This window comes from Myxine glutinosa, chromosome 10, assembly GCF_964187855.1.
Source record: "Myxine glutinosa chromosome 10, kmMyxGlut1.1, whole genome shotgun sequence".
Taxonomy (NCBI): Eukaryota; Metazoa; Chordata; class Myxini; order Myxiniformes; family Myxinidae; genus Myxine; species Myxine glutinosa.
Genome location: NC_136270.1, coordinates 58523559 through 58540765, shown reverse-complemented (window position 1 = coordinate 58540765; position 17207 = coordinate 58523559). Strand labels below are relative to the sequence as shown.

Here is a 17207-nt window from a genome sequence, read left to right as displayed (position 1 = left end):
TTTATTACCTCACATAGCTTTGAGGCCTGTTTTGTAGGCCCGTGGTGTCTTCCTCTCACACAGTTTTCTTTCAAATCAAATTCGATATATCATTTCATTTTTCACAGTCGCCAACATAGTTTTAGACTCGGTTGAAAAAAAACGGGAAGAAAATGCGATGAAAGTTGCCCTTTATAGAACGAAATGAATTCTCAAAGGCCTGTAACTTCAAGTCCATTGAGATATATATATTTTTTAAATCGCGGCATGCTCAGTCATACACCGCCCGAAATAAGAGACGTGAAAATGCCGAGATATATATATTTTGTTTAAATCGCGGCATGCTCAGTCATACACCGCCCGAAATAACAGACGGGAAAATGCCGAGATATATAAAAAATTCGTCCATTTGATGACAATCGTCACGATTAAATATTTAATTTATACGTCGTCACAATAATGTGGAGAGAGGAGCATAGCTTCGTTCACGTGTCGCCACATACGGGAAATTGCCGAGATATATATTTTTTTACATCGCGGCATGGTCAGTCATACACCGCCTGAAATAACAGACGGGAAAATGCCGAGATATATTAAAAATTCGTCCATTTGATGACAATCGTCACGATGAAATATTTAATTTATACGTCATCACAATAATGTGGAGAGAGGAGCATAGCTTCGTTCACGTGTCGCCACACACGGGAAATTGCCGAGATATATATTTTTTTCAATCGCGGCATGGTCAGTCATACACCGCCTGAAATAACAGATGGGAAAATGCCGATATATTAAAAATTCGTCGCCGCACACGGGAAATTGCCGAGATATATTTTCACTTTGCACAAAAATAACATCAAGTAATCGAATCAATAGGAATGTCCTGTGCTTATAACATCGACGTTATAGGCACAGCTGCATCTAGGCATTGTGTAACATCGACGCGGCTTTTGTTTTAATTAAAACTTTTTGTACTTGTTCTATTTTTGGCCACAACATGAGCCTATGTTTTGAGATACCATGGCATTTTTCTATTTTAGGCCACAACATGAGCCTAGGTTTTGAGATACCATGGAATGTTTAAGATGCCAAATAATCTTCTCTTGTCACATGGTGGGCTCACAAGGTAGTTTTGTGTTGTGAAAAACAGCAACGTCATTCCAATACATACGAGTAGAATACCTTTGAATGTGTTAAAAAAACAAAAACAATCACACATGGACATTCCAAATGCCCCCTCGTTGATCCAGACAGCTCCTCTTCGAGACAATTGGAACACGCATGGCGATGTTGTGGACACAGACACAAAGCAGATGCAGTCACATGTCATCTTGAAGCATGCTGCGCAGATCAATACCAGAACACAATAAAAACATATATAACAAGAAAAAGAGCAATCAGAGATTGCAAACCCTCACCAGGATGTATTTTCAGTGGTTTTTAAGGCTTTTGTGTGAAAACAAATATGGCGGCCGAACCACGTGAACCATGACGTTATCATTTTTATTTTTTTTCAAAACTAATTTATTCCTACATTATGCTCAAGAAATTTCATCTTGATCGATGAAGTTTTGTACTTGTCGAATTATGACGTCATAATGGAGGCACCTATGACATCATTAACATATTTTATTCCCCATTAGGCCTCAAGCTGAGGCCTCAAATAGTGCCAAAAAAATGAGTTTCGTTCCGAACTCGTGGGACTACGATTTCTATGCATTGTTTTATTGTCTGGCACCCCGCTCTGCTCACCAAACTCTCCTATTTTGGTATCCATGGAAATCTCCACGCATGGCTGGCGGACTTCCTCTCTAGTCGTAGTCAACGTGTGGCCCTGAATGGGTTTCTCTCATCTCCTCTTCCTGTTCAGGCTGGAGTTCCACAAGGCAGTGTTCTAGGCCCTGTGCTTTTTCTGGTCTTCATCAATGATCTCTCTGACTCTCTTGAAAATCCTCTGTATCTCTTTGCTGATGACTCTACTCTCTGTCGCTCCATTCTTCATCCCTCAGATCGGCAGTCTGCTGCCTCCTCACTCTCTGCAGACCTGGACAAAATCACAGACTGGGCAAACAAGTGGAACACGTCTTTCAATCCTGACAAATCTCACACTCTTACGATGTCTCTCCGAAAAGACCGACTGGACAACCCTCCCATCCACTTTCTGAATAATCCTCTCCAAGAAGTTCTGTCACTCAAGCTTTTGGGGCTCACTATCTGCCATGATCTTTCCTGGGAAAACCACATTTCAAATCTGGCCTCCAAAGCCAGTCGCCGACTGGGCATCCTCCGTCGTGCGAAGTCCTTCCTTGGCACACCTGAGCTCCTCACCACATACAAGGCTTTCATCCGCAGCTCAATGGAATTCTGCTCTCCCCTCTGGGCTGGTGCTCCTGCCTCACACCTAGCTCGTCTTCACGCTGTTGAAACCAAAGCATTCAGAATCATTGGAATCTCCCGCGATGAAGCTAACTCCAAGGGCCTCTCACTCACTCACCGCAGGCAGGTTGGTGGTCTTTCCATCTTCTACCGACTCCTCTCTGGCCTTGCCCCCCCAGCTCTCTCTGGGCTCTGTCCCGCAAATATTCCTACAGGTCGCACAAGATCTGCCTGCAACCCTCTTATGGTCAAACTGCCAAACTCAAGACTCTCTGCTCACCTTCAATCTTTCATTCCCCTTTTCTTCCGCCTCTGGAACAAACTCCCTCACTCTCTTCAATCCCACTCCACCCTCCAGGTCTTTAAAACAGCTGTTCACCACCATCTCTTATCTTCCCCCATCCAAAACCTTGATCTTTTCCACCCCCGCTAATTTCACCCCAATTCCACTTTTTTGAAATACCAACTTCTGTCCTGGAAGTCCTTGGTGTTCTTGTGTTTTATACTTCTCCCTCCACCCCCCCCCCCCCTTCCCATGCCTCCTCCCCCCAAGCCCTCTCCCTTCCACACATCTCCCTGCTCTCAAATGTTGTGTTTGTGTGCTTCCCCTTCTCTCCCCATCTTGTTTTCCGCTCCCTCTTTTTGTGTGTTTTGTTTGTCTGGTTGATTTGTTTGTGAAGTAAATGTTAGCTCTTTCACGAGCCTCGATTCAGTATACAAAAAAAAAGGAAAAAAAAAGAAAAAAAAGAATTGTATATAACATGCCTGACCTTGTGTTAAAAGTTTAACTCTGAAATCCTGCCAGTTTCCGTGAACGACCACGTCAAACTAGGTCATGTCGAGTCAAAAAGGAGGATTTTAAGCTCCGGTGCCGACTTTGCGGCGTGGTATCTCCGTCAGTACATATAATTCAGCCTAGGAATTTATGCTAGACAGACCTCGCATGGTTCTGTGGCCCTGTCAGTTTTGAAGGCTCTTACTTACGCATGCATTATACAGCGGAAATGTAAAAAATGTACTTTTGTCGTACGTACCTTCTGTAAAATTCAATGAATTTCTCCGAAATTAACCCAAAATATTTTCGAAACCATCAGAGATATCCTCTCGAAAATGGGTAAGCTTGGCATATGGAGGGATACTGCTTATTGACGACGTTTCGTGGTTGTCTGGAAAACAACTGATGAAGGGGGCGACACTAAAAATGCCTCCAGATGCATATGGGGACCGCATGATGACCAGGGATAGCATAGTGAATGTAGACTAGCGAAGCTTGGTATTATGGTCGGCGGTATGAATCCGATGAATACATGATAATCCATTGATACAATAAGTATCAATCCATAGATAATAATAAGGCACACACCTGAAGTAAATCGCATGATAGTTTATTCACCGTCGTGTCAATACGCAAAGATACAGGCTTCGATGTATGCGAAAATTCTGAATGTGCACAGGCTCAAGTAGCATTCTTTACGTCAAAACATTACAAATTGAATGGAAAATGCCATAAACTTAGAACATAAACTTAGAACTCAGATATTACATGACAAATTTGGTCAGTGCGCTTTCCCGTCTCATTCGATCCATTGGCAAAACATTCCACCCCTATTCCACCCCAACAGTTATTCATCAAGATATTCATCGTTGTCGATGTCCACACCTCCATCCCCTTGTAAGCACTGTTGTGTGATAGTCTCAGTGGAGTTCATGCAATTCTTACAACATAAATCGGTGCAAGACAAACCCGACTTACGACAGGAGCATAGCATACCTTCGCAACGAGGTTTCAGACATTTGCAGCTTATTATTTCTAGAATACTCTGGAGCTGGGGGCTTCGTCATCCATTTGATGGAGAGTTCATCGTTTAATAATGTCCATCCGTGACCATCAGGGGACGGGGGATTGATCATTTGTTGCAGTGAGCGCCGAAAAAAGCTTAGTGTGCGAGGTACGAGGCCCGCCTAGTGTGCTGAATTAAAGCATCCTTCGTTGGAGGCATGCTTTGTTCACATGGGGAGGACGAGGCAAGACTAAAGACTTTGTATCTCGCGTCATTGACTTCGGTGGATGTAGTCTGCCCATACAAATGACAGACGAATGTTTCTAGCCGGACAATCAACGATTCTGGCGGGATGAATTCTTGCCCAAGTTCAATGAAAGTATTGGTAAACTCCTCCAACGCTGTCATTATGGAAAATGCTTTATGTTTGCCCTTCCCGTAGAAGGCACTTGTTGAGTCGCAGCCAGTGAAGGTATGAAGGCGATCAAAGCAGAGGACACTTCAGGCCCTAAGGCCGATACTACATTCGTCAAATTTATGATACGCGCCTTGTTCTTCACTCCGGTGGCAAAGTACATACATGTATTAAGAGAAATATCATGGCTCACAGACAAGGCTATGACTGCCACATCAGTATCGGGACTGTGGATGACTACGCAGCTGTGCGTATCACTTGCATGTTTGCAATGAAGTAAGATACGTGTGTCTCCCTCTTCGTGGTCACATTTTAGTTCGTCTATCACCTGGACCGACAGAACTGCATCATGGACATTCAATCGATGACACTCATTTCCATGAGCGATGTAGATACTGATGTCACCTCTGACTGCGCCAAAATCAGCACCCTGCCATTCAGTGACCAGAAACTCAACTAGGGCTTCCTTGTTTTTCCCGTTTGCAAGGAACTTTTTCCACTGCGTTGGAGTTTTCTGGTGTTTGTTGTGAATGCAGAACGTCTGTTTCCTACTATCGCCACGACACGTCCTCTCAAAATTTTTCACGCTGATAGCTGGGTATGTGTCGGTGACAAAATCCACCCGATTGTGTTTCAGCTTCATCAGCTGGATGAGTCGAGACAGTACAGCATCGGCGAGTTCGCCAAAACTCGAAACTGAATGTCGCACGCTATGCAGAAGGCCCATACCATCGATGATTAGGGCACCATCATCAGGCACTGTTGAAACCAAGTAGTCCTTGGAGCTTTCAATTGCATCAAGTAAGGCGTCTCGTTATCTTTGCCATGGAGCCATCAGCTGTCGCAAGTGGCAGCGAGACAGGAGACAGTGAATAGCACAGAATCTCACGCAGATCGATGTTCCTGTTCTATGCAATAATAAGCAGTCTAGAAAATAACTGCTTGTCATTGCGTAACATGATCTTCTTACCCGACTGATTTGCCTTCGATTTCCCCGAAAATGTTTTCAGCTTCAATGCCTTGAGGGGTGCAAATAAATATATTTATCAAACGGTTGTCAACGAATTCGTACATGCTCCTCTCACCAATCTCATTGGCTGAGATCAGGTCGTGTTGGACCTCACTGCTGGCCACAACACCTGAACTGATGCTTGTCAGTTCTGGAAGGTGGGAATCAAAGGGATTCTGCATAGACTCGATGACTGACACGATGTTTCCGACTGACTTTTCGTCGGCGATAATTCTGCTGTGGCCGAGTTCCTTCCTGACCTGACGATGTCGAGAAGTAACAGTCATAGCTTCGCATTGGCGGACAATGGCCGCCCGTTCATTTTGGCTCAGTATCCATCTTTGGACAGCACCACGATTCAAGGTAATTCCTGTCAACCCCCCCTGGTGTTTTTGAATCTCTGTTCAGAGTTTGCTCGATTGCCTGGTCACAAGCAATTGACGAGAACCATGTGCCTGTCCGCTGAACGGTCCATTGACCATGCGAGGTCACAGATTTGTGAACCTCGGGATGAGTTAGGGGGAGAATGACCATCTCCAGCCAATAAGCGGGCAGGTATCGAGCATAATTAAATCGATCGTTCGAGAAAAACCAAGGGAGCATGTGCCGTATAGCAGACACATGAAGATTCCAGTCGGACTCACGAGTTCCCCTGATGAATAATAACAGCAGCTGGACCATCTCGATGTACGACGACCAAAATTCAAACGTGGGATTCTCTTCACCTTGCCGCTGAACAAACGAATTGAAGGCAGATAACAATGTGGTGAACGCATCGCCAGATGACAGGCTGAGAAATTCCTCACTGGGATAGACATCAGCAAGGTCACCCACGATTGCGAGAGCGCGTCGCTCTTCGTCCTCCGACAAGGATTCGAGGAAAGCCTCGAAACGTAGTCTCTGGAGCCCTTCGGCTAAGAGTTTGTGGGATCTCATGCTTCTATTATAGTGATGACCGCTCACTACGCCATTGATGGCACCCTCAGCTACCACTTCTGATTCGATCAGTATGTCTTTCATTCCGGCATCTGCAAATCGTTTTCCGATAATGGCTAGAAAGGCCATTGCTGTGTGGAATTCTCCAAGCCTGACTATAAACCAATTGGTCAAGGCTTCGTCTTTCCACCTGATCTGCTGGACCTTTGAATAAATGGCCTGGTAAAAAACGAGGATCATTTGCGGTAAATCCAGTCGATCGGATATTTCTCGACTCTTATTCAGAATTTCATTTACGGTGGACATTTCGGTAGGCGAGGATTCTATGACAGGTAGGTAATGGATGGCTGACTTTTCCAACGTTTCGTTCTGATGAAGCTCAAGATGAAAGGCTGTCCATCCAGGAATTGTAGAAAGCGTGTCAGCCACTAACTTGGTCATCCCGTATGCCGCCATTTTGCATGTCATGTGACCCAAGCAAGTGTTCTGATAGGCCTAGATTCAAAATTAGTGCCTTTGATGCAAGACAAAGTAGTGCGACATAAACGCGTGGAAAACTTTCAAACTGGCAGGATCTGTTAGTTAAACTTTTTGTATGTGCTACAACTCGGCACGTACTCAGATTACCAGTGCTTATTTTTTAGTCTCTCTGACCTCGAAACGGGATTGAACGATACACGGTGTCAGCTTGAGGCCTACATGGAGAGTTCTTCACAATGAGCCATGTCTCAATTTTTTCTATTCAGCACTTTCCGAGATAGAGGTGCAAAGGTTTTCGATTTTTCCAAGATGGCGGCTGAACTACGTGACCTATGACGTCATAATTCTCATTAAAAAATTATACAGGTGGAGTTGCACCTATGGTGAAAATTTCCTGTCTCAGACCAACGGTTGCAGAGAAAATCATATTTATTCTGTGCGGACAAACAAACAGACAAACAGACTCAAATGCAAAACCCTCTCCTCAGGCGAGGGTAACTAAATGGTATTCGTAGAATACTTACCCTGTGTAGTCAACTTGCTGTGAGCCATCTCTTCTGTTTTTGAACTTTTTTTTATTTCATCCAATATGGCTGCCAAACCACGTGAGCGATGACATCATAAATTTATATTCTCTAATATAATTGTTGCATTGATCACGCCCAATACATTTAAAACTGGACAGACTAAGCGTTGTCCCTGTCGAATTATGATGTAATCGTTAACAACACCTATTCCCCATATGGAGTTAATTACAATGAGCCACGTTTCAATTTTTTCCATGCAGCGGTTTTGGAGATATAGAGGTGCAACGTTTTTCGGGTTTTCCAAGATGGCGCCTGTACCACATGACCTATGACGTCATGATTATCATTAAAATATTCTAAAGGAGGAGGTGCGCCTATGGTGAAAATTTCGTGTCCATCAGACCAACAGTTGCTGATAAAAAAATTATTAATGATCGGATAAGTGTTTTACTTGTAGAATTATGAAGTCATAACGAAGGCACCGATGACATCATCATTAACATATCTTATTCCCCATGGGGAGTAGTTGACAATGAGCCAGGTCTCATTTTTATCCATGGAGTGGTTTCAGAGATAGAGGTGCGAAGTTTTTCCAAGATGGCGCCTGTACCACGTGACCTATGACGTCATAATCATTAAAATATTCTACACGAGGAGTATGGTGAAAATTTCGTGTCAATCGGACCAATGGTTGCCAAGAAAATGAATTTTTGAAATGTAGACACGTACGGTACGCAGCAAGCAACGGAATGCTTAACCCTGCTTTTCGCTTCGCGAGCGCAGGGTAAAAATCAGCAATCAAATCAAATGTATTTTATTTACATATATGAACCAACATGAACAGAACAATTACCACTCCCAAAAAGCATAATGGAAAGGTGCATGAATGTGCAGGTGTCACCTGCGCATACCCACAGATAGTATTTGGATATCAATTTTGTTACACTCCTGTAGGGTTAACATTTGGCCAAAGTGAACATTAAAAACACACTAGCAGGTATGGCTCTGCTGCTGTGGCCTCGGCCATCGCAGCGAAAACAGCAAAACAGCAAAAAAGAAAAGAAAAAAAAGACGCATCACTTCATCCAAAAATAAATTAGGCAGGTAGGAGGGAGAATGAGTTAACAACTCGGGCGATAAACAAGTTACCCTGCTCTTTAAAATTCCCCCAACTTCCCAAATACAATCCTGCGTTTCTGAAACGAGGAGCCATGCTGCGGCTCTGAAATGAACCGGAGGAGATGGGGTGCGGGCGCTTTGGTTCCAAAACCTCCCTCCATAAGATGGACAACAGCGAAGGCCTCAAACTAGGCAAAGCAAAGCACTGCAGGGTGAATGACTCGATCAGCAATTAACATAAAATCAAACTCATTATGTCATCACAGACCGCAATGTCCAAAATGAAACCTCCGAAGCTTCTGTCCCGACCATCGCTCTGCCCGCATCCGAATTGAAGTCTCGTTTACATACAAAACAATTTTCGAATGGGAACGGCAGATGTGAACACCTGGCATTCAAAAGGGACGAGTGTCCGCATCTTGCCACGGACAGTGGTCTTATGCCCGGGCTGAATAACGTGCACGTACCCGGCTATCGCAAAAGTGTCAACGATACGGTTCAAGGAAGCGTGCTGCAGACTGGAGATTGAAGGAAAGCGGAAAAGAGTGCAGCGACTCAAATTCTCCTAGAACACAATGGACTTCCTATTAAAATGCTCCGTCCACAGCATCATGTGGACACAATGTGGCAAGAAAAGCTCAATGGATAAGCAGGGGCATTTGGAAATAATAACAACAAAGAGCAACCGGTAAGCAAGGAAATATGCACCTTTTTAATACAGGAGTTTATAAAATGTGCAGGCCCCGGAATTTGGGCAGATACATCCATGACCATCAGCAAAAAATGTTAACAGCTTGCGGAGAGGAGACCCTGTTATGGCCAATGACAAACCACAGGAAGCGAAGCATCATATTCACCTTTGTCTTGTGATCACCGGAACACGCGCTTCGCACCGTTCGATTCACCTCGTCTTTAAGGCTTTCCTTTCCGTCTCATTCACCAATATCAACGTTTTCTTCGAAACATCCATTATTCTTCGACCTTATCCTTATGCTTCTCCATTTCCCTTTCAACGAAACGACGTGCGCGCTTGTCCTCTCTTTTGCATTTTGTCCCGACTCTTTATATTCCGGTGAGCGGTCATCAGCTGAGCTCAAAGCCTGCGGCGGCCTCAATGGCGTACAGAAGTTTGTGTTTCATTGTGTCTTCCTCGTCAAACTCGGGCAATTTCAGGAGGTTCATGCACGTGCTTGCTGTGGGAAGGCGTTCAGAATCCGAACCACCGTTGTGTATGCAGAATGCCGGGTAAAGCTCCTGAGGAACAGACAAGGTAAGCGTACAACAAGAAAATAAACGAATGAACAAAACATCAGTTAAAATACCCAAAATAATATATTTTAGAACCTTGTTCCAAAGTCAGTGATACAGATTGGCATTGATCTTTCAAAACGGCAACTGGTATGGAAAATAAATGCAACCGGAGTGAAGTCCGTGGTGAACCATTGCAAATCCCCGAACTTCCCACCTTAAGCAAACCAAACTTCAAACAAGGCAAAAAGTTCCACTCGGAATTACCAAATATCAAATTAGGGAGTTAAAAACATCTTCTGTTTTGACCCATGTGACCCTAAGTCCCCACTCCCTGGCACTCCTGAGGGTAGACACACACTTGTTCCGAGCTTGGTGGAAGGAACTGAGATTGCCTTCAGTTGGATTTGCCTTCCAAGAGGCAAAGGCAAGTTGTTTCAGGGCAACTGCCTCACCACAAGATTCAGTGTACCATGGACGGGAGGAAGGGTAAGACAACTGAAGACGAGATGGGATAAATCTGTGCATGAGAGAGAGCAGTTTGCTTTGGAAGAATTCCCAGGATTTCTGCAAAAATCTTCTTCTCCAGACCCACCAATAAGAATGCTGCCAAATTTGGGTTACAACATTAGGCCATTGCCCAGATAAGGTGCAGGCCCAGTGGTCCTGTTTCTAAAGTCTTTTGTATAATTCGACCAAGACAACAACAAACAACAACATGCATTTTAAAGGCAATTTTCCCTGCAAGAGCGGGGGTTAGCCTTGCGGTCCCCATGACAATCTTCTACATTTTGCCATATTTTCTGCATCTCTCCTTGTTAACCCTCTTGCCCGCATTTCTTCTTCCACCATCTTTAGCCAAGTCTTTCTCGGTCTTCCCCGTCCTCTGCTTCCTTCTACATTCATTTCCATCACTCTTCTCAACCAGTCACTTTCATCCTTCCTCAACACATGACCAAACCATCTCAACCTGTTCCTCTTCACAGCATCAATCACAGGCTCTATTCCCATCATCTTTCGCAATTCATCATTTGTCTTCCTCTCTCTCAACGATACTCCGCACATCCGTCGAACCATTCGCATTTCCACTCTTTCCAACCTTCGTTGCTGCTCTACGTTCATTACCCATGTCTCGCTCCCATAAATCATAACACTTCTCACACATGCAGCATACACCTTTCCCTTCAGCTTCAACGACACTCCCCTCATCATCAGCACGCCACTCAGTTCCCGAAACTTCTTCCATGCACATCTCACTCGAGCAACCGTTGCCGAGTCTGATCCACCTTCTCCATTCAGCATGTCTCCGAGGTAGCAAAATGTTTTCACACCTTCCAGCTTCACGCCGTCTCCAAGATCCAACTCAACATTTCCTCCATCTGCAGCTCCCTCTGTACACACCTTACATTTGAATGTAGCTGCCACACTGGTTAATGACCCTCTCAGACCACTACATTTTTGATGAACCCACTCAGCGCACATTGTACATTGAATGGAGTTCACTCCGACACCCTTCCTACACACAGCACAGGGCCACTTCCCAGTTCTTTCCACCTCACCACATGCTTTACCACTTGCCATCACCTTCGTCTTTCCGATATTCACCTTCAGACCTTTTGTCTCCATACATTCCTTCCACGTGTTCATCTTTTCCTTCAGTCCATCCATACTTTCCGCAATCAACACCAGATCATCTGCATACAACAACTCCCATGGTAAAACCTCCTTTACGTTCTGAGCCAGCACCTCCATCACAGCTACAAATAGTAGTGGACTTAGTACCGACCCCTGATGCACTCCCACCTTCACCTCAAACTCACCACTGTTCCCGTCCTTCGTCCTTACAGCTGTGTGCGCTCTTTTGTACATTGCCATCACTACTCTGATCAACCATTCCTCCACTCCTAACTTCCTCAATGCCCATGTCAATACTTTGCGTGGTACCCTATCGAATGCTTTCTCCAGATCAACAAACCCAAGAAACGACTTCTTCCTCTTCTCCATGTACTTCTCCTGCAACTGCCTCACAATGACCAATTCGACCAAGGTCAGAAGGAAACCGTCGACCTCACAGATTTTTTTATTTTTTTTGTATACAAGATCGAGGCTCGTGAAAGAGCGAACATGAATCACACAGAAAGACAAACCGACACATAAAACATATAACATCGGGAGCGGTAGACAAGATGGGGAGAGAGGGGGAAGGACACAAACACAACATTTGAGAGCAGGGACCGAGAGACATGGAGACATCGAGAGATCTGTGAGAGGGAGAGGGCTTTGGGGGGGGGGGGGGCATGGGAAAGAGGGGGCATGGGAAGGGGGGGGGGGGTGGGAGAGGTATAAAACATATGGACACTGCCAGGACCTCCAGGAAAGAAGTTGGAATTTCAAACAAGGTGGATCTGGGGTGAATTAGTGGGGGTAGAAAAGATCAAGGTTTTGGATGGGGGAAGATAAGAGATGGTGGTGAACAGCTGTTTTAAAGACCTGGAGGGAGGAGTGGGATTGAAGGGAGTGAGGGAGTTTGTTCCAGAGGCGGGAGAAAAGAGGAATGAAAGAGTGAAGGTGAGCAGATAGCCGAGATTTCGGCAGTTTAACCATCAGAGGGTTGCTGGCAGATCTTGTGCGACCTGTAGGAATATTTGGGGGACAGAGCACAGAGAGAGCTGGGGGTGCAAGGCCGGAGAGAAGTCGGAAGAAGACAGAAAGGCCACCTACCTGCCTGCGGTGAGTGAGTGAAAGGCCCTCAGAGATAGCTTCATCGCGGGAGATTCCAATAATTCTGAAAGCTTTGGTTTCAACAGCGTGAAGCCGAGCTAGGTGTGAGGCAGGAGCACCGGCCCATAGGGGAGAACAGTATTCCATTGAGCTACGGATGAAAGCCTTGTATGTGGTGAGGAGCTCAGGTGTGCCGAGGAAGGACTTCGCACGACGGAGGATGCCCAGTGGGCGACTGGCTTTGGAGGCCAGCTTGGAAATGTGGTTTTCCCAAGAAAGATCATGGCAGATAGTGAGACCCAAAAGCTTGAGCGACAGAACTTCTTGGAGAGGATTGTTGAGAAAGTAGATGGGAGGGTTGTCCAGTCGATCTTTTCGGAGAGACATAGTAAGAGTGTGAGATTTGTCAGGATTGAAAGACATGTTCCACTTGTTTGACCAGTCTGTGATTTTGTCCAAGTCTTCAGAGAGTGAGGAGGCTGCAGACTGCCGATCTGAGGGAAGAGGAATGGAGCGGCAGAGAGTGGAGTCATCCGAATGAACTGAATGAACGTGAGACTTGAAGCAGACACTCCATTTTTTCATTTTCATTCATCCATTTTTTTAAATTGACTTTGCCCCCCCCCCCCACCCCCCACCCAGGGTGATATTGAAAATATTCCATTGTGCTTGAAGGAAGCCTTCTGTGAAAGACCTAGTAAAGAATGCAAACATTCAGCTCGGCTGAACGCATATGGATGACTTAAACGGTGTTGTTATCTCTTCCACCATAGAATTGGACATCAAGATAACATGCGTTCCTGAACAATGCAGTATGCGAATGACACCAGGGCGTGGTATGTACCAAGGGGAGAAGGAAGGGTTGCGGATCCTGGCCTTCGAGACAAACACCAAGTTTAGTCGCTCGGCCTAGATACAGACCTGTCAATATGCCACCGTGAGACGCCACCGTGAGACGCCACCGTGAGACGCCACCGTGAGACGCCACAGTGAGATGCCACAGTGAGACGCCACAGTGAGACGCCACAGTGAGACGCCACCGTGAGACGCCACCGTGAGACGCCACCGTGAGACGCCACCGTGAGACGCCACCGTGAGACGCCCCAGTGAGACGCCACAGTGAGACGCCACAGTGAGACGCCACAGTGAGACGCCACAGTGAGACGCCACAGTGAGACGCCCCAGTGAGACGCCCCAGTGAGACGCCCCAGTGAGACGCCACAGTGAGACGCCACAGTGAGACGCCACAGTGAGACGCCACAGTGAGACGCCCCAGTGAGACGCCACAGTGAGACGCCACAGTGAGACGCCACAGTGAGACGCCACAGTGAGACGCCACAGTGAGACGCCACAGTGAGACGCCACAGTGAGACGCCACAGTGAGACGCCACAGTGAGACGCCACAGTGAGACGCCACAGTGAGACGCCACAGTGAGACGCCACAGTGAGACGCCACAGTGAGACGCCCCAGTGAGACGCCACAGTGAGACGCCCCAGTGAGACGCCCCAGTGAGACACCCCAGTGAAACGCCACCGTGAGACGCCCCAGTGAGACGCCCCAGTGAGACGCCCCAGTGAGACGCCACAGTGAGACGCCACAGTGAGACGCCACAGTGAAACGCCACAGTGAAACGCCACAGTGAGACGCCACAGTGAGACGCCACAGTGAGACGCCACAGTGAGACGCCACAGTGAGACGCCACAGTGAGACGCCACAGTGAGACGCCACAGTGAGACGCCACAGTGAGACGCCACAGTGAGACGCCACAGTGAGGCGCCACCGTGAAACGCCACAGTGAGACGCCACAGTGAGACGCCACAGTGAGACGCCACAGTGAGACTCCACAGTGAGACGCCACCATGCTTGACAAGTGTACCAAGGTTCTGAAATTGCTTTTCAGTTACAATTTGAGTTGGTTGGTTTTATGACTGCTTCAATACAGATATGGCACTTGCTTTAGTAAACAATTATTAGTAAACTGTAGAAAAGGCCTCAGTAACTCAAGCCTCAACAAGCATACCTTGAATCCAAGTAGAGGTGGACGGGAACAGCTGGTTACAAATCGAAGGAGTTTTCGTTTCTGTTCATCAGTGAATCTTTCAACGACGTGCCAGAATACGCAGATCACAGGGTGTTCAGCCGTATAACCTCCTGTGAGACATACGATTCCAAGTGATTCAAGTCAGTCGAAACAAACACAAAAGCAAACAAGTACAGATACATTCAAAGTACACCGTCCCCATGCCAAATAATTAAATATCCTGCAGCGCGGCACTGCCGGGGCGCCTACGGCGCCTGGCAATACCGCAGTGCAGCTTATAAAGAGTGCATTGGGAGGGAAAGGTGTACAATAATTGATTGATTAATTTCATAATTAAAATCAATAAAAGATTATCATAAAATATTTTCATAATCAATTGGCTAATAGCATAACTGAACCACTAGTGCTTCATCCGAAGATGTATATTTTAGAAATTTAATTCAATGTCATTAATAAAAAATGAAATAATTAATTGATTCATCAATAAATTAATTAATCGATTAAATGATAATCAATAAATCAACGAGAAAAATGACCACAGTGCGGTCACCAGCTGCGACATGTAGAATCATGAGGATATCCGTTGCAATATGTTCTTACCTCATACCAACGCACGCCCGAGCGTGTGCGCATGCGCTATTTAAAAAGGCACCCCAAAAACAACAACAACGCGGTCCTCTCATAGAGCTGCTCGTCGCAGCTAAAAATATCCTTTATAGCCACATTACCTGGTCACTGTCATGTCCAAATATTAGCTTCCGAGCTCAAAAGGTGCCTGAGATATTGCCCAGATGAGAAATAAAATAAATAAATAATTAATAATGAAAATAAATAAATCATAATCATAAAAAATTAAATAATTAATCAATTCGCTAATATAACACATAAACCACCACCATTTCATCAGAATCTGTAACTTTAAAAAAAATAAAAAAATTAGTCATTAATCAAATAATTAATCGATTAATTGATTAATCAATAAATCAAAAATAGCCTTTGCAGCCAAATCACCTGGTCATTGGCATGTCCAAATATCAACTTCCTAACTCAAAAGGTGCCTGAGTTAATGGTCAGAAGAGAAAAAAAATTTAATTAATGAAATAAGTACTTAATTAATCGCTAATAATTAAATAACTCCTCAATTGAATGATTAATCCCCCCCAAAAAATACTGTTTTTGACAAAGGACGTGCTCACGATTGTGCCAAAATTTCAGCTTCCTAGCTCAAAGGATGGCTGCGATATCGCCCGGACAAACAAACAAGAAAACAAACAAGTCCAGATACATTCAAAGTACACCGCCCCCATGCCAAATAATTAAATATCCTCCAGCGCGGCATTGCCGGGGCGCCTCTGGCACCCGGCAATACCGAAGTGCAGCTAATAGAGGCTGCATTTGGAGGGAGAGGTGTACAATTATAATTGATTGATTAATTGTATAATTAAAATCAATAAAAGATTATCACAAAATATTTTCTTAATCAATTGGCTAATCGCATAACTACACCACTAGTGCTTCATCCGAAGATATAACGTTTAGAAATTTAATTAAAGAAGTCATTAATAAAAAATAAAATAATTAATTGATTAATCAATAAATAATTAATCGATTAAATGATTAATCAATAAATCAAAAATATCCTCGATAGCCACATCACTTGGTCACTGTCATGTCCAGATATTAGCTTCCTAGCTCAAAAGGTGCCTGAGATATTGGCCAAATGAGAAAGAAAATAAATAAATGATTAAAAATGAAAATAAATAAATAATAATCATTAAAAAATTAAATAGTTAATCAATTCAGTCACAGACACATTAACCACCACCATTTCATCAGAATCTGTAACTAATTTTTTTTTTTTTTTTTGTAATTAATAGTTAATCAATTCAGTCACAGACACATTAACCACCACCATTTCATCAGAATCTGTAACTAATTTTTTTTTTTTTTTTGTAATTAATCGAATAATTAAATAATTAATCGATTAATTGATTAATTAATTAATCAAAAATAGCCTTTGCAGCTAAATCACCTGGTCATTGGCATGTCCAAATATCAGCTTCCTAACTCAAAAGGTGCCTGAGTTAATGGCCAGAAGAGAAAGTAAATTTAATTAATTAAATAAGTACGTAATTAATCGCTAATAATTAAATAACTCCTCAATTAATTGATTAATCAAAAAACAAAAAATAACGTTTTTGACAGAGGACTTGCTCACTATTGTGCCGAAATTTCAGCTTCCTAGCTCAAAGGATGACTGAGATATCACCCGGACAACCAAGAAAACAACCAAAAAAACAAAAACAAACAAGAAAGAAAACAAACAACCAGAGTGAAAACTGAGTACTCCCTTTCAGCGTGCGTCACTGCCGAGCCCCCTTCGGTGCCCAGCAATGACGATTTGCAATGCCTGGAGATGGCATAGGAAAGGAGCGGTGTACAACAACCAGAGTGAAAACTGAGTACTCCCTTTCAGCGTGTGTCACTGCCGAGCCGAGCCCCCGTCACTGCCGAAGACGTGCCTGGAGATGGCATAGGAAAGGAGCGGTGTACAACAACCAGAGTGACGAGCAT

General features: G+C 44.5%; 1 protein-coding gene across 4 annotated transcripts in view; it reads right to left on the bottom strand.

The window, feature by feature from the left end:
- Window positions 1–8301: 8301 nt before the first annotated feature.
- UBE3C (ubiquitin protein ligase E3C) overlaps window positions 8302–17207 on the bottom strand; it is a 173350-nt gene continuing 164444 nt past the window's right edge. For all 4 annotated transcript variants that reach the window (XM_078785705.1, XM_078785708.1, XM_078785704.1 and 1 more), the window contains 2 exons: window positions 14613–14743; window positions 8302–9876 (listed from right to left, as the gene is read on the bottom strand). In XM_078785705.1, coding sequence (XP_078641831.1) covers window positions 9706–9876; window positions 14613–14743 — 302 coding nt within the window. In that variant the 3' untranslated portion in view covers window positions 8302–9705. The remainder of the gene's footprint in view (window positions 9877–14612; window positions 14744–17207) is intronic.